A 20,892-nucleotide genomic window follows, 5' to 3' on the forward strand; every position below is an offset into this window, starting at 1 on the left:
TATGGTGATATACAATAACAATGATATTAACCATTTGTTCCTTACCAGCCATTCACTGTTTTTTAAATTATGTTTTTTTTTAATCAAAGCAATACAATCAAACAGTTAAAGAATCAAATAAGACCATAGGGTTTATAACAAAAAGTAAAGAGTACCTTTGGGCTTAAAACAAAACCACATTCAACTTCTTCAGCTGTTTCTTTCTTTCTTTTTTTTTTAAAAAAACATACATTTTATTTATTTTTATTTATTTTTGGCTGCATCAGGTCTTAGCAGCAGCAGGCGGGATCTTCCTTGAGGCATGCGGGATCTTTCGTTGCGGCACGTGGGCTTCTCTCTAGTCATGGCGTGCGCTTTTTCTCTTCTCTAGTTGTGGCATGCAGGCTACAGGGCGTGTGGGCTCTGTAGTTGTGGCGTGCGGGTTCCAGAGCCCATGGGCTCTGTGGTTTGCGGCATGCAGGGTCGGGTCTCTAGTTAAGGTGCGCGAGCTCAGTAGTTGTGGTGGGCATGCTTAGTTGCCCCATGGAATGTGGGATCTTAGTTCCCCAACCAGGGATCGAACCCACGTTCCCTGCATTGCAAGGCGTTTTCTTTACACTGGACCACCAGGGAAGTCCCACTTCAGCTATTTCTATGCACACTTACTTCCACATTGCTAAATAACAACTGCTGTTTATTGATTTTTAAATCTTAGGTATTTACTGAATTCCTACTATGGAAGATGATGATTTAGTTTTCATAAGTATTACTCCAACCCCTACGACTCTTCCCTTCCTCCATCCTGTCAACAGAGTTATACTTAAATTAATAAGATTAATATCCATTGACCATATTACTAAGATCACTTAAGTATTGTTCAGAGCTAAACCACATAATGCACTATGGTTGTTTCTTATTTTCCCTAGAGTTAAAAATTGGTTGGTTATTTATTTGCTTAGTTTTCTATGTATTTATCACCAGTTCAGCCTGAGGCAACCTGTTTTCCTAGTAGATATTTTCCTAGGACATTCCTTCACTTCAAATTCCCTTCAGATTCTTTCTGGGAATTTCCTTAACCTTTCTTCTGTTTCCTAGATCCCATGTCTTCCCTTTTCCTATTTTCCTCCCCTGTTTAGGTGGAACACATTTTCCAAGAGCTGCCTAAAAAACGTATGTGGGACATACATTTTTTGAAACCTTGCATTTTTAAAATGTTTCATACCTCCATAATTGCTTGAAAAATTGACTGAATATATAATTCTAGATAGAGAATATTTTTAACTCAAAAATTTGAAGACATTATTCTACTATCTTCCAGATTGAAAAGTCTGATGATTCTGATTCCATTTTGATTTCTGATTCTTTGCATTATGATCCTCTTTTCCTCTGTAGAAGCCTTTAGGAACTCTTTACTCCTGGTGTTCTAAAAACTTTTAAGGATAGACCTGGGTGTGAGTCAGTTTTCATCCACTGTGCTGGCATTTGAGAGACTGTTTCAATCTGGAAACTCATGTCCTTTGGTTCTGGAGAATTTTTCTAATATTAAAATTAACTATTGAATTATAATTTACATATGACAGAATACATTTATTTAAATGACCAAACCATGTACATCTATACAATGACCACCATAATCAAGAAAGAACATTTTCGGGCTTCCCTGGTGGTGCAGGGGTTAAGAATCCACCGGCCAATGCAAGGGACACGGGTTCGAGCCCTGGCCTGGGAAGAACCCACATTCTGCGGAGCAACTAAGCCCTTGCACCACAACTACTGAGCCTGAGCTCTAGAACCCGCGAGCCACAACTACTGAGCCTGCGTGCCTAGAGCCCCTGCTCTGCAACAAGAGAAGCCATGACAATGAGAAGTCCACGCACTGCAACGAAGAGTAGCCCCCACTTGCCACAACTAGAGAAAGCCCACGCACAGCAATGAAGACCCAACACAGCCCCAAATAAAAATTAATTAATTAATTAAAAAAAAAAAACATTTTCATCATCCCAAAAGATTCACTTATGGCCCTTTCCAGTCAGCCTCTTACCATTCCCATCAGGCAGCCATTGATCTGCTGTTACTATATACATTTGTTTTTACTTTTCAAGAGTTTCATATAAATGTGGTCATACTGCATGTACTCTTTTTTTTGTATGGCTTATTTCACTCAGTATAATCGGATTTTTATCCGTGTTGTTGTGTGCATCAGTAGTTTATTCTTTTTTATTGCTGAGTGATATCCCATTGTATGGAACACAGTTTGTTTCTCCATTCCCATTTGAGGAAGATTTGGTTGTTTCCAAAATTACAAATAAAGTTACTATAAATATTTGCATACAGGTATTTGTGTGAACATAGGTTTTCATTTCACTTGGGTAAATACCTAAGAATGGGATTGCTGAGTCATATGGTAAGTGCATTTTTTTTTTTGTAAGTGCATTTTTAACTCTATAAGAAACTGTTAAACTGTTTCCCAAAAAGGTTGTACCATTTTACATTTTCCTCAGCAATGAATGAGGGTTCCAGTTGCCCCACATCCTCATCCAAAATTGATACTGCCAGTCTTTTTATTTTTAGCCATTCTAGTGGGTCTGTAGTGGTATCACATCTTTGTTTTAATTTGTATTTCCCTGATGAATAATGATACTGAGTATCTTTTTTTTGTTTATTGACCATTAGTATATGCTCTCTTGTAAGTTTTTGTTGAAATCTTTAGCCCATTTTTAATGTGTTGCTTGTCTTCTTACCATAGAGTTGTAAGAGTTTTTAAAAATATATTTTGGATAAAAATTGTTTGTCAGGTACATAATAGCTAATATTTTCTCTCTGTGGTTCACTGTTTCATTAATAATGTTTTTCAAAAAGCAGGTTTTAAATTTTGATGAAGTCCAGTTTATCAATTTTTTATAGGTCATGTTTTTTGTGTTCTTTTAAAGAACTCAAATGTATGTTTTTTTTCTACAACTTTTATTTTTTAGCAACTAAATTTGGATATGTTATATTTTGAGTAAGTTTTTGTATATAGTATGAAGGGTGAAGGCTCACTATTTGGATGTCCAGTTGTTCTACCAGCATTTGTTGAAAAGATTATCCTTCCCTCATTGAATTATCTTAGAACCTCTGTAAAAAAAAATCAGTTGAACATAGGTATAGATTTATTTATAAAGTCTTTAATTTGTTTCCTTGATCTCTGTATCCATCCTATGCCAATACCACACTGTCTTGATTATTATAATGTTAAAGTCATGAAATCAGGTAGTGTAAGTTCTCCAACATTAATTCTTTTTACCAATATTGTTTTGGTATTTTAGGTCCTTTGCATTATCATGTAAATTTTAGAATCAGCTTGTCAATTAAAAAAAAATCTGCTGGGATTTTGACTGGGATTATGTTGAATGTATACATTAATTTGGAAAGAATTAGCACCTTAATAATATAGTCTTCCAATCCATGAAAATGTTATTTCTCTTCATTTATTTAGGTCTTCTTTAATTTCTCCCAGTATTTTATAGTTTTTATTCTATAGCTCTTGCATGTATTTTGGTAAATTTATTACTGAGTATTTAATCTTTCTTGACATAAATTGTAAATGGTATTTTTAAAAAATATCATTTTCCAGTTGTTCATTGCTAGTATGTGAGAATTGATTTTTTGCATATTGACCTTGTATCCTATGACATTACTAAATTTGTAAGTTCTAATAGCTTTTTGTAGATTTGTGATTTAAAATATATATCCTATCATGTAGTCAGCAGATAAAAATAGTTTTACTTCTTCCATTCCAAACTGAGTGTTGTTTCATTTTCTTGCCTATTGCACTGGCTAAGCCTTCTAGAGAGCAGAGTAAACATCCTTGCTTTACTCCCTGTCTTGAGGGGGAAAGAATCCAGTCTTTAATCATCAAGTATGATATTTTTGTTGATTTTACATGAATGCCAATTATCAGGTTAAGTTCCCTTCTATTTATAATTTGTTGAACTTTTGAAAATGCATTTTGTGCATCTATTGAGATGATCATAGAATATTTCTCCTTTAATTTTTTTGGTGCATCACATTGATTTTTTAAAATATTTATTTATTTGGTTGCACCAGGTCTTAGTTGAGGCAGGCGGGCTCCTTAGTTGCAGTATGTGGACTCCTTAGTTATGGCAGGTGGGCTCCCTAGTTGTGGCATGCAAACTCTTAGTTGCGGCATGCATGTGGGATCTAGTTCCCTGACCAGGGATCGAACCCAGGCTCACTGCATTGGGAGCATGAAGTCTTATCCACTGTGCCACCAGGGAAGTCCCCATCACGTTGATTTTTTTGAACGTCAAACCAATCTTTGATTTCTGGGATAAATCTCACTTGGTCATTATGGATAATCTTTTTATATATTGCTGGACTTTTTTTAAAACTTAATTTATTTTTGGCTGCATTGGGTCTTTGTTGCTGCGCGTGGGCTTTCTCTAGTTGCGGTGAGTGGGGGCTACTCTTCCTTGCAGTGCGCGGGCTTCTCATTGCAGTGACTTCTCTTGTTGCAGAGCACGGGCTCCTGGCGCGCGGGCTTCAGTAGTTGTGGCAGGCAGGCTCAGTAGTTGTGGCTCGTGGGCTCAGTGGTTGTGGCTCGTGGGCTCTAGAGTTCAGGCTCAGTAGTTGTGGTGCATGGGCTTAGTTGCTCCGCAGCATGTGGGATCTTCCCAGACCAGGGCTCGAACCTGTGTCCCCTGCATTGGCAGCTGGATTCTTCACCACTGCGCCACCAGGGAAGTCCTATATTGCTGGCTTTTATTTGATAATATTTTGGTAGGGACTTGTGAATCTATGTTCATGAGGGATATTGCTTTTATTTATTTTATTCATTGTAGTTTTCTTGCAATAGTGTTGGGGATAGGGTGATGCTAGCCTGATAACAGGAGTTGAGAAGTATTCCCTGCTTATCTATTTTTCTGAAGTAGTTTTTGTAATTTTGATATAATTTCCTTTTTAAGTTTATGATAGAATACAGCAATGGAGCCATCTGGGCTTGGAGTTTTCTTTGTGGCAATGTTTTTACTTATAAATATGATTTATTTAATAGATTTATTTAATATGATTTATTTACTAGACATAGAGCTGTGATTTTTGAGCCACAGCCTCTCTGGTTCAACTTCTTAACAAATTAAACGTGTCCCCTCTAACTTTGTTTTTAAGGTGTTTTAGCCTTTTAATTTTCCCTTCTCTTGTCCTTTAGTTTATATACTGAAATTTCAGGTATGGGGAAGTATTTCATGAAAAGCCTGAAATTTCTCAATCCATAACATGGAAAGAAGTTTCTAACAGGTATGTGGGGCTTTGGTTACAAGAAAAAACAATGCAAACACCTGTTAAATACTCTGTTCTGAAATATGCAAAAAACACAGTTGACCAGACCTAATCTCACTATTGCCAGATTCAGTGCATTTCTATTAACCTCTTATCTGCCCTCATGTCAGCCACTCAACAGCATTCAAGTCAAGTGGCCATTCCCTCTTCCTTAAACCTCCTTTTTCTCTTGTCTTCTCCTACATCATTGACTCCTACTAGTGCCTTCTCATCTAAATGATCTCTAAATATTGGAGTGGCCTCATTTATTCTTTATCTTTGTCTGTCACCCTGTCCCAAGACTCTAAATATCATTTAAATGCTGTTGACTCCCAAACTTTCCAATCTTGCTTTTCCTTTGAACTCCAGATGCCTACTTTACATGTGCATTTCAATATCAAATAGGCTTCTCAATAGAAGGAATTCTTTTATTCCTTCCCTTGTATCCCCCAACTTGTAAAGGCTACCACTGTCTCCTTAGTTCCTCACACAAAAACCTTGATTCTTGTTTTCTTTATTCCTACACATCCTACTAATCAGCAGATTCCATGAGTGCAATCTAAATATGCCTTCAATCCATCTACTCCTTTTTATCTCCAAGCAGCCATCTTCTCTTAATCTTTGCTGTAGTCTCCCAACTGATCTCTTTGCTGTCATTCTTGTAACCCATTCTTCACATAGCTGATAGGGAAATCTTTAAAAAATATAATCTTTCCAGTGATTTTCTGTTGCACTTAGAATATAGTCAACTTCATGACCATGGCCCCTATACCTTCCTTTCTAATCTCACGTTAACTTGGCCTTAGAGAATCATTGTAGGCAAAATAGCTTGGTTTTAATGTCATTCAGAAAAACTTCCTTTGGGAGTATTTATAGGCTAGCATTTTTGTCCTGTTAAACTCTCCTCTTCTATTCAGAGTTTAAAGCATAATAGAATAAGACTTTAAAAGCAATGACAATAACTACATTGAATCTTGGTAATTATGATAATTAACAACTAACCAGATCTTTCAAGATGTATTCATATATTCCGCACTCATTACTGAACATTTGCCAAGCATTGTGCTTAGAACCTGGCCTTCAAAAACATTTAGGGAAAATACTTATCTTGCAGATTTGGGAGACTGGATTTCTCCACCATTCTCTCCCCAGGAAAGGTGAGCTGCTGTCTTTAGCCACTCTCTTCCCATTTCCCATGGGGTGAATGTTGAACACTGTGCACATCCCAGGTCCTCTCTACTTAATCAAATACCTGAACTCCAGGCTCTGTCACTTTGAATAGAATCATATATATAGTATACAGTATCTTATATAAGATTACCCATCTATCACAGTATGGATACAAATACTGTGAAATCATAGGAACATTAAATAATTCTGATGAATACAAAATGCCCAGTGAAAAAGCATAGAAGAACAGTCTAAAATTTAAAATATTTTGAATGCAGAATTTATCCCGTGAACTTCTTAATTCCTTCATGTTGTAAGTTGAAATGACTAATTGAGTCATGCTTCCTTATTTCTTTTTATTTTAAATATCTACCATGATTGTTTAATGGCATTTTGAATATTTGGGGGAATTCATTTGTAGTAGAATAATATTTCTTTTCATAATTATCTACTGCTTACAGTAGTTATGAGATGAGCCAGGTAATAGTCCTGAATTTGTAAACAAGACCAGGGGTAACTTTTTTAGGGTCAGATGATAGCCGTCTGAAAGTGGTTTTGAAATAAGAGCTCTGTTTATGGGAGAAAGAAGCCTATTCTTCCTTCTGTGGTCCTATGTAAAGAAATTATGTCACAGGGCTTCCCTGATGGCGCAGTGGTTAAGAATCTGCCTGCCAATGCAGGGGACACAGGTTCGAGCCCTGGTCCAGGAAGATTCCATGTGCCATGGAGCAACTAAGCCTGTGCACTGCAACTACTGAGCCCGCGTGCCACAATTACTGAAGCCTGTGCACCTAGAGCCCGTGCTCTGCAACAAGAGAAGCCACCACAATGAGAAGACTGCACACCGCAATGAAGAGTAGCCCCCGCTCGCTGCAACTAGAGAAGAGCCCATACGCAGCAACGAAGACCCAACACAGCCAATAATAAATAAATAAATTATTTTATTTACAAAAAAAAGAAAGAAATTATATGATAGCCCACCCCATTGCCAAACCAGAAACTATGAGGTTTTGGCAATGGTTCAGCTCACAGATGACTGTTTCCAGGAAGCCTTCCCTAGCCCCAGGCTAAGTTAGTGATACCACAATACTTATGAAAACAGAATCACGTTGTAGTCTTATCACTTGCTGACCATGGGTTTTTTTTAATCTCTGGGACTCTACTCTTTCTTCCTCTGTTCTTTCAATACATGGAGTAGTATAGTGCCTGGCAAATGTGTGGGTGCCCAATACATGTTTGAATGAATGAGTAATGGAATGAATATGGCATGATATGGCATAACATGACATGAATATAGCTAGTGCAAATTAGAATAAATGAAAGATCCAGGTGTTCCCCAAGGAGGAGCAGCCGGGAGAGAGTTCAAGTCTAGTCACAGTTACTAGAAACTCATTCGCTGGGAGAGCAGAGTTAAGGGGCAAGAAATCTAGTCTCCAGAGGGAAACATTTGATAGAAAAATAATATAGAGTGGAAAAAGTATATACTTCCTTCTCAGAGAAACATTTTTCTGTTGGTGAGGGATGGAGGCATTGGGGTATGGAAGAGAAAACCAGGTAAGACACAGAATTATGCAAATAAATGCATTAAGAAGTAAAGATTCATAAACTGGTTTTAGGACAAATTCAGAGTCGTTTTAAAAGTAATACGTTTTATAGTTATTTAGCAAAATAAGTATTTTTCAATCACAATTTCATGTAAATATTAAAGAATTTTTCCTTTACCTTACCTTCACATGCAGAAGTTGGTTGTCAACTGCTATGAGCTGATTAAGATTCTCCAGTATTTCTAAGTCTCTTACATCATCAATATTATTATTGCTGATATTCAATATAGAGAGGGATTTCTGTAAGAAAGGTAACTAAATTAGGGTTAATAAAATAGTCTAATTAAATACTATACATAGAAACCAGAAATCCTAATCTGTGAAAAATTAAAAATTTATCAGTTCAGGCTGTTTTGCTCTTTAGGCAAGAAAATAAAAATCCTTGGAGATTTTGTTTTTATGTCATACTTTTTTTCAGATGGAATTTTTAGAGCTATATAGTAATTGTAATGTAACTTACTATTTTTGTCTAAAGTTCCTTCGTAAGTCCAATTTTTCTCTTCCAAGATATAAGAGAAATTTATAGAAAGAAGCCAAGAAAGAAGCAAAGAGAGAAAAAAGATATCCCAATAAGCAAATGATAACACAATATAGAAAAAATGCTTATTTCAGTTCAAGCAAATTATCATTTTGTGTTAAATATCACTAAGATTAGGGAGAAATAATTTTTTTTGTTTGTTTGTTTGGGGGGTTTTTTGGCCACACTGTGTGGCATGTGGGATCTTAGTTCCCAACCAGGGCTCGAACCCACGTACCATGCATTGGAAGCGTGGCGTCTAACCACTGGACCGCCAGGGAAGTCCCTGGGAGAAATAGTTTTTATCTTTATTTTTCTAAATAGGAAACATGACCAAGAATTAAAAGAATATCTGATTTTTATGTCTATCTCTCCATATAGTTTTCTCTTGGTAATCCATATGTTCAGAAACCAGTTAAAATAATAATTATTAATAAGAAGTTCAACATCAGCCGTTAATGAGGACATAAATATACAATAGAGCAATACTAAATCAGAGCCATCTTAAAATCTAAGGCCTGGGATTCTCTACCAAGATGGAGACTACCCACCCAGGTGTCCACACATGGCTAACCTTTAGAGAAGATACTTCCTGATACTTTTTAAGACCTGCTGTACAGCTTAAAAAGTATACCTTATATTTAGAATTTCAGAATCTGCTTGAATCTGCAAAAATGAGCAAGCAAAAACGTTTTCGGTCATAATCTGTAATAAAACTATCCATCTCCACAGTGGCATGAGTCTGCTTGGTTCAGCTGAGGTTGAGCTGAGACACAGTTGTTTCTATGGGATAGTAGGGAGGGTAGGACAGAAATCAGATCACTCCTTTCTTTTTCAATTTATAGCACTACCCCTCAATTGTTATAAATTTTGTTAAAAAAACCTTCTATTGCCCTCTGTTTTTGGGCCCTCTAAAGTAAAACCAACGAAATCTGTTCCATTTACATCCCTTGCTCCAGAATTGGAAGTAGCATATCCTATCAAATCTCATTTTGAGGATTGGCACCCTCTGGCTCCCTGCTTCTCAACTCATTGTGACACCTCTATGTGATTTGACCGGTTGTCGGGTGACAGCTGGAATCTCTTATCTCTGTTCCCAGTTCTACCTGCTTTGGATGAGGCAGAGCTGTACGTAATGCAACCTACAATCAAATCAGAATCCAGGGAGAAAATGACTTATCATTATAATGATTCTCTAGGTTGTTTAAATTTTTCCAAATAACTGTGCTTTCCTCTTTCCTGAGGCTTTTTCCCTAAAATTTTGAGTCATCATGATCACACCAAGGTCAAAATAGGAATGAGTTAACATCTGTATTAGAACTTCATACTTTATATAGCCTTTTCGCATCCTTCTTTTGATCTTTCCAGTTACCCTAGGGGCAGGAATTATTATTCCCATTTTATAGCTGCTGAGTCTCTGAGAAATTATTTAGGAAAAATTAGTTTTAGCTCTCAGATTCTCAACTGGCCATATAAACATGCAGAGTATTACAACATCCAGATATACCTTCCTTTTTTCATTATAAGCATTGATCACTATATTCTTTGTCAGAATACTCAAATTTGGCCTTACTGCCAGAGAATGAAGAGTTCTTGGATCAAACAGGAGCTTTTCTCCAAGGGGAAGCCTCTGACTCTCAACATGAAGCTCTCTTAGTCTTTCTAAGCCTTCTAAGCCTTCTATGACAGCAATGTAGTTGCCTCCCAGATATCTGCAAAATATAAACCATTTTTTTAAATTTATTTTTTTATACAGCAGGTTCTTATTAGTCATCCATTTTATACACCTCAGTGTATACATGTCAATCCCAATCTCCCAGTTCATCACACCACCACCACCATCCCCCGTAAACCATTTAAAAATAGACATTCTGAGAGCATCATGGTCTAGAAGTGATAAAAACATAATAACAAAATCATGGAGCTATGTGAAAATTATACAGTTGACCATTGAACATTGTTGGGGTGTGTGTGGTTAGGTGCGCTGACCTCCATGCAGTGGAAAATCTGCGTAAAACTTATAGTGGGGACTCTATCTCTGGTTACTTTGCATTTGCAGATTCCACCCACTGTGGATCATGGCTCGTGTAGTCCTGTATTATTTACTATTGAAAAAAATCCATGTGTAAGTGGATCTGCACAGTTCAAACCTATGTTGGTCACGGGTCAACTGTACGTGCAGAATGTTCTCTTTATATTGAATCAATGAAAAGTTTATTTATTTGATTTTTACACTTAATTAAGTCTGAGAAATATTTATTTTTTTGAAGTGAGAGAAATAGTCCTGTCTACCAGGGCTCCTGTTGTGTTGAAGTGCATAGAATCACCTGGGTCATAGGTTTAAAAATGAAGATTTCTGAGCTTAACCTCCATAGATTCTGATTTGGTTACCTAGGTTGGAACCCAGCAATCTGCATTTTTTAATTGACATACAGTTGATTTACAATAGTTTTAGTTTCAGGTGTACAGCAAAGTGATTCCGTTATATATATTTTTTTCAGATTATTTTTCCATTATGGGTTATTATAAGATATTGAATATAATTCCCTGTGTTATACAGTAAAGCCTTGTTGCTGATCTGTTTTGTATAGCAATCTGAATTTTTAATAAGCGTCTCCCACCCCACTTATTTTCCCCATTCTGAGGCCCTTGGCCTGCTTTTTGAGAATCACTGATCGTTCTTCCAATCTGGGGAAACTGGATCCACTGGGCCTCATTGTTTAATTAAAATCAACATAGGCAGTAAATGCCTTTTACAATCAAATCTATATCAACGTTATCAGTTCTATGACCCTGCCTTTTTGAGATGTGTGATTCTAAAAGGCACAGAACTCATTTGGGTTCCGTGGAAACTTTTTTCACCAGTTGAGCCTAAATAAGCAGGTTTCAGGTATGTATCCCTATAAGCCCTTAAGACAACTCACCCTCCTTCAAAAGAAGTTATCAGGGTTAATAAAACACAAATTGTCAAGTATTACATGTATAACAGTCTATTTAGTACTAATAATACTGCAAAAGAATAAAAATGAGGCAGATAAAGGAAATGCATGCATGCAAAAATATTACTGTAATGATGACAATTGCATTACTTAGAAATAAAAGCACTTACAGTTTTTCCAGTTTCTTTAATGACCCGAGGTTCTCTATACATGAAATACAATTGTTTTGTAGGTATAAGTGGGTCAGATTTGTGGCATAATTCAGGTTAGTGATTTGACTAATACAGTTATCGTACAAATATAAAACGCTAAGATTTTTGCAAAGAGAGAGGTCTTCCTAAAAGAAAAATAAAAACAGGTGATAATTTCTCCTGAAAACTTGTGTTTTTAAGAAAGTTTTTCACTTAATCATTCTACACATTTCGTTAAGGTTAATATAAAAGAATATAATTCCTCTGTTCTTAGCACAGTCAAAACGAGACTAGAATGATTACAAAATTAGTTCTAGGTTTTAGTATTCTGTAACCTTATCAATAAAATTGTGTTTGTTAGGAAAGATTTTCTCAGGGCAAGCAGTTTTCCTTGGAAGCAATTAGGCTCCTGTGGAAGTTGAAGTATCTAACAAATAATTGCTTCAACATTATGAATCAGGGCTTAATCTTTCTGTAGGATTGGAAATAAACTGTTGTGGTTTATAATACTGAAAAACCACTGGAAGTCATCTAGATATTCAAGAACAATGGATTAATAGAGAAACTATGATAATGCTATTGAAGGGAATACCTTATAACCATTAATTATCCTTTAATTTCTTTAGTAATATCTTGTAGATCCCATAATAAAATGAAAACAGTATATTCAACATGACCCATTATTGTAAAATTATGTGAATACATGCCTAGAAAAAAGACTGAAAGGACATCACCTAAATGTTAATAGTGGTTTTCTCTGCACGGACGGATTACAAGTCAATTTCTTTCTTTTTATATTTATTTTATATGTATTTATATGTGTTTTTTAAATGAACACCACTTACTTTTGAGGTAAGAAAATAAAGGTATTTTAAAGAGTCTGTCATTTCTTGTGTGGTGGTAGAGTTAGTCTAGAGTAAGTAGGCAAGAGGTAAAGTGAAATTCTGCTCAAAAATATCTCAGCTTTCATTAAGTCAACAAGATTTTTAAAATACAGCCACATCTTAGGAACTGGTTGAATTATTTTAACCAGTTTGCTTTCCTCCTAACAGAGGTCCTCTACATTGAAGGAGCACTGATTGTGAGGAGCCAAAAGTACATTAAATGGAAGCTCTCTGGAGAAAGCTGTCTGTGGTGGTATGATGAGGCAGAGTTCTCTGGGCAATAAAAAGGAAACATGAGGTTTGGGCAGTTAGGGAAAAGGCTCACCTGGAAACTGGAAAGGAATATAGAATGGGAGCTGAAGAAGGTCTCTGCAAAAAAAAAAGACCCTGACTGTCTTAATTGACAATTTTGCCTGGAGCTTTTGTGTTTTTTTCATTCATTCATTCGTTCAGTAAATATTTACTAAAGCACTTAATATGAGTCGGGCACTGTACTGGATAGGGGATTTAGAGTGATGTGAAAAAAAAAAGACATGATCCCTGCCCTCATGTAGCTTATGCTTCCAAGAAAATTTTGCTTATCTGTAGTCTTTAGCATTTTATTGTAGACAATGGATACCAATACAAATGGCCTAAAAGGGTTATTGTTGCCTTTAAAATTTCCCAAATTATAGCCAAAAACTAGCTTAGCACAGAGAAAATTAGCTTAGCACAGAGTATATATCCAAGTTAACATAATCTTGTCTGATATAACTGATATGGTATAACCTACATTTATATAACCAGTCAAATTATGTGCAAAAAAGATGTCACTGTTCATGTTTTGAAATATGGTACTTACATATAATTCTTAATATTTTGATATGTTAAAAATTCATATTCCAAGGCTTTGGAATTATCCAAAACTAATTATCTTTGAAATTATTCCAGCATATACTTCTAAAGCTAGTTTGCTACACGATTAAGAATTTTAGGGGAACATATGTATTTAACACATATATTTAACAATTACAATGGTGTATTTTATAGAGGCTTAATTTTTAAAGTTTAACATCACAAGCAGGAAACTAAAATAAAAACATAATATAAAGCTGACTAATCAAAATATAGTTAAAAAGAAAGTATGCCCTGATACCAGTTTCTAAACTTTACATTGTTAATTATATAAAAATAGGAAATAATTTCACAGTTCTTACAATTGCATCTATATTTTTGGCTGAAAAATTTATATGAGTTATTTTCTTCAGGTATTGTAAAGTGGTTTCTTCTTTTCGGGGTTTAAGATTGCTCTTTTTGGCAATTAGATCCAAGGTCAGTCGAACCATGATTTCTCTATAAATCAAACTCTTGGCAATAGCTCTCTTCTGGTACCATGTTAAGAAGCAGGTTTAGGTATTTTTTTATGCCCAACTTTCTAAAAATTAAAGAAAAAAAGGAGTATTATGTACATAGCAATTTAGGAAAAAAAATTATCATTATTTTTTTCTTTTTTTTTTTTTTTGGCGGTACGCGGGCCTCTCACTGTTGTGGCCTCTCCCGTTGCGGAGCACAGGCTCCAGACGCTCAGGTTTAGTGGCCATGGCTCACGGGCCCAGCCGCTCTGCGGCATGTGGGATCTTCCCGGACCGGGGCACGAACCCGTGTCCCCTGCATCGGTAGGCGGACTCCCAACCACTGCGCCACCAGGGAAGCCCTAGGAAAAATTATTTTGACTCATTCTGTAATTTTCTTACATAAAACTGTTTGATAAACTAGTTCATAGACATTTTTAGGGATATTTAGGTTTTTTCTAAGTTTATAGCCTTAATTATTTTCATAAAAATATTTAAAACACCAAAATTGATTAAATCACTATACACATTCACTTTTACTTTTAAATCTTTTCCTCTCCCTAGTGTTGACTTGTTATTGTGGGCATCTCTTAAAGGATTATTTTTCTCTCTTTGAGTTGAAAATGACCTCAGTATCATTTAGTGGTTCTCACATAAAGAAACTAAGGCCCAGAGATCTGTCTCAACCACTCAACTTAGTGACAGTTGAAAATGAGACCAAGTGATCATATTTATTAGTCTCCCAAGTCAGAACACATGGTATGCAAACCTTGAGCATATTCACAGGACAGTGGTGAAAATACTTAAAAATGGAGCTGGCCTTGACATTTTATGTTACTACAACTGTAATCCAGAAAGAGGCAACATAATGCAGTGTTTCTCAACCCAGACTGCCTGGGTTCAAATTTTGGCTCCACTGCTCACTGGTTAGGCAATCTTGGGCATGTTACCTCAGGTTCTTATAAAAGTAGGATAATGGTACCTACTTGCAAGGGATATTGTGAGGATTACATGAGATAATCATGTACAGAGTACCTGGTATATAGGTCAATAAACGTTTGCTGTCATTATGCTACAATTGTTTTGTTCACAGATAACTTCATTATTTCACCTGAAATATATTAAGGCTGTTGAATAAGGAAAACATGCTATTAATAAAATATTGCTTATGTAAGATATCCATATGTGGTCCATAAGTTTGAGATAACCCATTGTTTTCAATCATCCAGAAAGTATAGCTATTTAAGTGATAAATATCCCAGTTTCCCCAATTGTGCTTTATATTCTCTTATTCAATATGTAACCAAAAATACAGTTTAAAATTAAGCATTTTTACTCCAATGTATCTGGAATTTCACCAACCAAACACCTAAATTTGTGTGGTATTCTGGATGTGAAATAATGCTTAGGGAGGAAAAAAAATGAATTCAGTGAAAGATAAATTTGTGTTCTCACTCATTGGCATATAATTACCCAGGCTATATTATATAAAATACCCACAATAAAGTATTTTAAGATATAGAATGTATCCTTAGGCTCTTCAGAATGCAAGATATAATCTACAGAATAAAATTATGAAATCTTCATAGATTTTTGAAATTTCCATAAATTCATTATTTTTATAATAAAAATTTAAGCTTATTGTTTACAGATGAAATTTCAAACATGACAAAATAATATTCTGAACAAAGTTTCTAGTTAAGTATAAAGTAGCTTTTCTTAATCTTACCTTAAAAATATTTCGTGATAAAAGAATAACACCACACCCATGAATCCATAGGTCAGCTGAAAATATAAGACATTACAAATACATTTGAACCCCTCTATATCTTTCTCTTGCTCCATTCTCAAATTTAGGGTTTATTCTAAATTTAGACATCCCTATTCATGTCTTTTATACTTTTGCTATAGATATGTATGTATCTAAACAATACATGGTATCGTTTTTTTACATTTTTACAGTCATAAATGGTATTATTTGATTCCAACTTTCTTTTTTAAAAATATTTTGGTTGTGAGGAATCATCAGAGTTGATGTGTATTAGCTCTAGGAAATATGCACTGTTGTATAAAATCCTATTGTAAGAAATGTATTTCTTCTGATGATAGATTTTTTTGTGTTTTAATTCTTTGCTTTTGCAGTGTTGCTTTTATGGTTCTTGTATATACAACATCTTTAGCACATGTGCAAGAGCTTCTTAAGGTTTAAAACTAAGGATGGCTGTTCCTGATATTTTCAGCGTTACTGTATATTGCCAAAATTGTTCTCCAAAGAATTTTACCACTGGCAGTTAAGAGAGTTTCTGTTGCTCTACAATGTGGTTTACACCACTGTCAACCTTGATATTTGCAGTTTTTAACTTTTTGCCAATCTGATGGGTGTGATATATCTCATTGTTTTTTCTTTTCTTAGAGATTTTTATTTATAAAATGAAACAAAAATGTATTTGAATTTGCCATTCGATGAGAGTCTTTTCCTGTTATTGACCATGTGGAATTCCTTTTCTGTTAATTGTAGTTTCTTATATTTTGCCTATTTTTCCTTTGATTCTGTTTCTAGAAATAATTTTTAGATACGTGTGTATTTCTATCAGATACTAATATTTTATTGATTTTATAGTAGCAAATATCTATTTCCAGGCTGTAGCTTGTCTTTTCCTCCTTGATTTTTCAGTTTGTTTTTAATGGCATCTTATAAAAAGTGGAAGCCGTATTTTTTAATATAGTAAAATGTATCAAGAACTTTTTGCTCATGTTTTAAAGCTTTTTGTAGCTTATTAAGTAACTCCTTCCCTATCCTAATTTTAAGAGAAAGAACCTATATTTCTTCTAAATATAATAAAGTTTTGCTTGCACATTTTGGTCTTAATCTAGAATTGATTAATGTATAAGAAGTGAGATAGAGACTTAATTTTATTTTTTTCTTATGGAGAACCAATTATCCCAGCATATATGCATGGTTCATTCTCTTCTATTGATTTATGTATCTATCCCCAGGTCACCCTGTCTAAATTAGTACAGCATAATAATATCGCTCCACCTTGGTTAGTCTTGGTTCTTAACTCTTTTTATTTTCCAATTTTTTTATTGTGGTAAAATATAAAATTTACCATCTTAACCATTTTATAAGTGTACAGTTCAGTTTTACTAAGTACATTTATAATATTATACAACCATTGCCACAATCTAATGTCCAGTAACTCTTTCAACCTTGCAAAACTGAAATGCTATCCCTGTTAAACAATAATTCTCCATTCTCCCTCCTGCCCCCTGGCCCAGGTAACCACCATTCTCTTTTGCCTCTATGATTTTGATGACTCTAAGAACCTCATATAAGTAGAATAATATTTTATTTTTGTGACTGAGTTTATTTCACTTAGCATAATGTGCTCAAGGTTCATCCTTATTGTAGCATAAGTCAGAATTTCCTTCCTTTTTATGATTGAATAATATTCCATTGTATGTATTTACCAGATTTTGCTTACCATTCACCCATCTGTGGACATTTGGGTTGCATCCATGTTTTAGCTATTGTGAATAATGCTGCTGTGAACATGGTGTACAAATATCTCTTCGAGACTGTGTTTTCAATTCTTTTTGGTATATATACAGAAGCAGAATTGCTGGGTCTTATGGTATTTCTACTTCTAATTTTCTGAGTAACTGCTATATTGTTTTCCACAGTGGCTTTACCATTTTACATTCCAACCAACAGTGCACAAGAGTTCCAATAACTCCACATCCTCGCTAACACTTGTTATTATCTGTATTTTTATAGTAGCCATCCTAATGGGCATGATGTGGTATGTCATTGTGGTTTTGATATGCATTTCCCTAATGATTAGTGATGTTGAGCATCTTTTCATGTGCTTATTGGCCATTTGTATATCTTCTTTGAAGAAATGTGTATTCAAGTCCTTTGCCCATTTTTTAATCAGGTTGTTTTCTTGTTAAGTTGTAGACCCCTATCAGGTGTATGATTTGCAAATATTTTCAAGTTCTTTGCCCACTTGAGGTTTAAGAGTTCTCTATATATTCTGGATATCAATCCCTTATCAGATATATGACTTGCAAATATTTTTTCCCATTCTCTGTATTGTCTTTTTATTCTGTTGATAGCACAAATTTAAAAAATTTTCATGAACTATAATTTGCCTATTTTTAATTTTGCTGCCTGTGTCAATGATGTCATTTCTAAGAAATCATTGCCAAATCCAGTACTGTGAAGCTTTTGCTCTGTGTTTTCTTGTAAGAGTTTTACAGTTTTAGACCTTACATTAGGGTCTTTGATCCATTTTGAGTTAATCTGTGTATATGGTGTTAAATAAGGGTCCGACTTCATTCTTTGCATGTGGATATCCAGCTTTCCCAGCCTCATTTGTTGAAAAGACTGTCCTTTCCCCATTGAATGGTCTTGACATCCATGTCAAAAATCATTTGACTGTATATGTCAGGTTTATTTCTACACTTTCTGTTTTATTCCACTGGTTTATATCTCTGTCTTTATGCCAGTACCATGCTGTTTTGATTACTATAGCTTTGTAGTAATCAGGAAGTACAAGTCCTCTAGCTTTGTTCTTTTTCAAAATTGTTTTGGATATTTGGATCTCTTGAGATTCCTTATGAATTTTAGGATACATTTTTCTATTTCTGCAAAAAAACAAACAAAAAAAACCCCAAACCCATTGGGATTTAGATAAGGCTTGCATTGAATCTGTAGATCACTTTGGGTATTATTGACATCTTAAACAATATTAAGTCTTCCAGTCCCTGAAGAGGGGATATGTTTTCATTTATGTCTTCTTTAAAATTTTTCAATGGTGTTTTGTAGTTTTCAGTGAATAAATCTTTCACCTCTTTGGTTAGTTCCTAGGTGTTTCATTCTTTTTGGTGCTACCGAAAATGGAATTTTAAAAAAATTTCCTTTTCAGGTTGTTCATTTTTTGTGTATAGACACACAACTGATATTTGTTGACTTTGTATCCTGATACTTTGCTGGATTCACTTATTGGTTCTAACATTTTTGTGTGTGTGTGTGTGTAATCTTTAGAGTTTCTACATATAAGATCATATCATCTGCAAACAAAGATAATTTTACTTCTTTCTTTCCATTTTGGATGCCTTTTATTTCTTTTTCCTGCCAAATATTTCTGGCTAGAACTTCCAGTGTGATGTTGAACAGAAGTGGTGAAAGTGAGCATTCTTGCCTTAGAGGAAATGCTTTCAGTCTTTCACCATTAAGTCTGATGTTCACTTTGGGTTTTTCATATATGGCTTTTATTATGTTGAGGTATTTTCCTTCTATTACTAGGTAGTTGAGTGTTTTTATTGTGAAAATTCAGGTTGTTGAATTTTGTTAAATGTTTTTTCTGCATTATGTGTTTTTTTCCTTTCATTCTGTTAATGTAGTATGTTATGTTCATCAGTTTTTACATGTTGACCATCCTTGTATTCTAGGAATAAAACTCACTTATTCATGGTGTATAATCTTTTTAATATGCTGCTGAATTTGGTTTGGTAGTGTTCATAAGGGATATTGGTCTATAGTTTTCTTTTGTTGTAGTCTTTGTCTGGCTTTGGTATCACAGTAATGCTGGCCTCACAGAATGAGTAAGAATGTGTTTGTTTCTCTTCAAAGTTTGGAAAAGTTGGAGAAGGATTGGTGTTTTTCTTAAAATGTTTCATAGAATTCACCAGTGAAGCCATCAGAGCCAAGGCTTTTCTTTGTTGGGAGGTTTTGGATTACTGATTCAATTTCCTTCCTAGTTATAAGTCTATTCAGAGTTTTTATTTCTTTTTTAAAATAAATTTATTTATTTTTATTTTTGGCTGCGTTGGGTCTTCATTGCTCTGCGTGGGCTTTCTCTAGTTGCAGTGAGCAGGGGCCACTCTTCATTGCGGTGCGCAGGCCTCTCATTGTGGTGGCTTCTCTTGTTGCGGAACACGGACTCCAGGCGCGCAGGCCTCAGCAGTTGTGGCACACGGGCTCTGTAGTCGTGGCTTGTGGGCTCTAGAGCACAGGCTCAGCAGCCATGGCACACGGGCTTAGCTGCTCCGCGGCATGTGGGATCTTCCAAGACCAGGGCTTGAACCCGTGTCCCCTGCACTGGCAGGCGGACTCCCGACTGCTGCTCCACCAGGGAAGCCCCAGATTTTTTATTTCTTCATGATTTAGTGTTGGTAGGCTTTGTGTTTCTAGGAATTTTCCCATTTCATCTAGGTTATCCAATTTTTGGCATACAATTGTTCATAGTACTTGCATAATCCTTTTCATTTCTGTAGAATTGGTAGTAACATCCCTGCTTTCATTTCTCATTTTAGTTATTTGCGTCTTCTTTTTTTCTTAGTCCATCTAGCTAAGACTTTGTCAATTTTGTTGATCTTTTCAAAGAACCAGCTTTTGGTTTCATTGGTTTTTTCTCTATTATATTCTCTATTTCATTTCTTTATGCTCTAATCTTTATTATTTTCTTCTTTCTGCTAGCCTTGGCTTAGTTATTTTTCTAGTTCCTTAAGTTGTAAAGTTAGCTTGTTGATTTGAGATCTTTCTTTTCTTGTTTTTTCTGTCAGCATTTATAGCTATAAATTTCCCTCTTAGAATTGCTTTTCCTGTGTCCCATAAGTTTTGGTATGTTGTGTTGTCATTTTCACTCATCTCTCAGAATTTTCTAATTTCTCTTGTGATTTATTGTTTGATCCATAAATGCGTTGCTTATTGTTAATTTTCCAATTTTCTTTTTGTTACTGATCTTTAACTTTATCCCATTGTGAAATCTATTGAAATTTAATTTGTGGCCTAAGGTATGGTTTATCCTGGAAAATGTCTCATGTGCATTTCAGAAGAATGTGCTTGCTCTTGTTGTTGGGTAGAACGTCCTGTATATATCTGTTAGACCTAGTTTCTTTATTGTGTTGTTTAAGACCTCTATTTCCTTACTTTTGTTTGGTTGTTTTATCCATT

At 35.0% G+C, this 20,892-nt stretch overlaps 1 protein-coding gene across 3 annotated transcripts in view; it reads right to left on the reverse strand.

Moving 5' to 3' along the window:
• The window catches only part of PPP1R42 (protein phosphatase 1 regulatory subunit 42), a 49,185-nt gene that overhangs the window by 23,687 nt on the left and 4,606 nt on the right, over positions 1 to 20,892 (reverse strand). The window contains exons 1-4 of one of the 3 annotated variants that reach the window (XM_032609501.1): positions 13,797 to 14,015; positions 11,696 to 11,862; positions 10,160 to 10,298; positions 8,193 to 8,309 (exon numbers count right to left, since the gene is read on the reverse strand). In XM_032609501.1, the coding sequence (XP_032465392.1) occupies positions 8,193 to 8,309; positions 10,160 to 10,298; positions 11,696 to 11,862; positions 13,797 to 13,925 (552 nt within the window). In that variant the 5' untranslated portion in view covers positions 13,926 to 14,015. Of the gene's footprint in view, positions 1 to 8,192; positions 8,310 to 10,159; positions 10,299 to 11,695; positions 11,863 to 13,796; positions 14,016 to 20,892 lie in introns of those variants that run through there. The other 2 variants (XM_032609499.1, XM_032609500.1) reach the window with 2 other exon arrangements.

Source organism: Phocoena sinus, chromosome 17 (genome assembly GCF_008692025.1).
Source record: "Phocoena sinus isolate mPhoSin1 chromosome 17, mPhoSin1.pri, whole genome shotgun sequence".
Classification (NCBI taxonomy): domain Eukaryota; kingdom Metazoa; phylum Chordata; class Mammalia; order Artiodactyla; family Phocoenidae; genus Phocoena; species Phocoena sinus.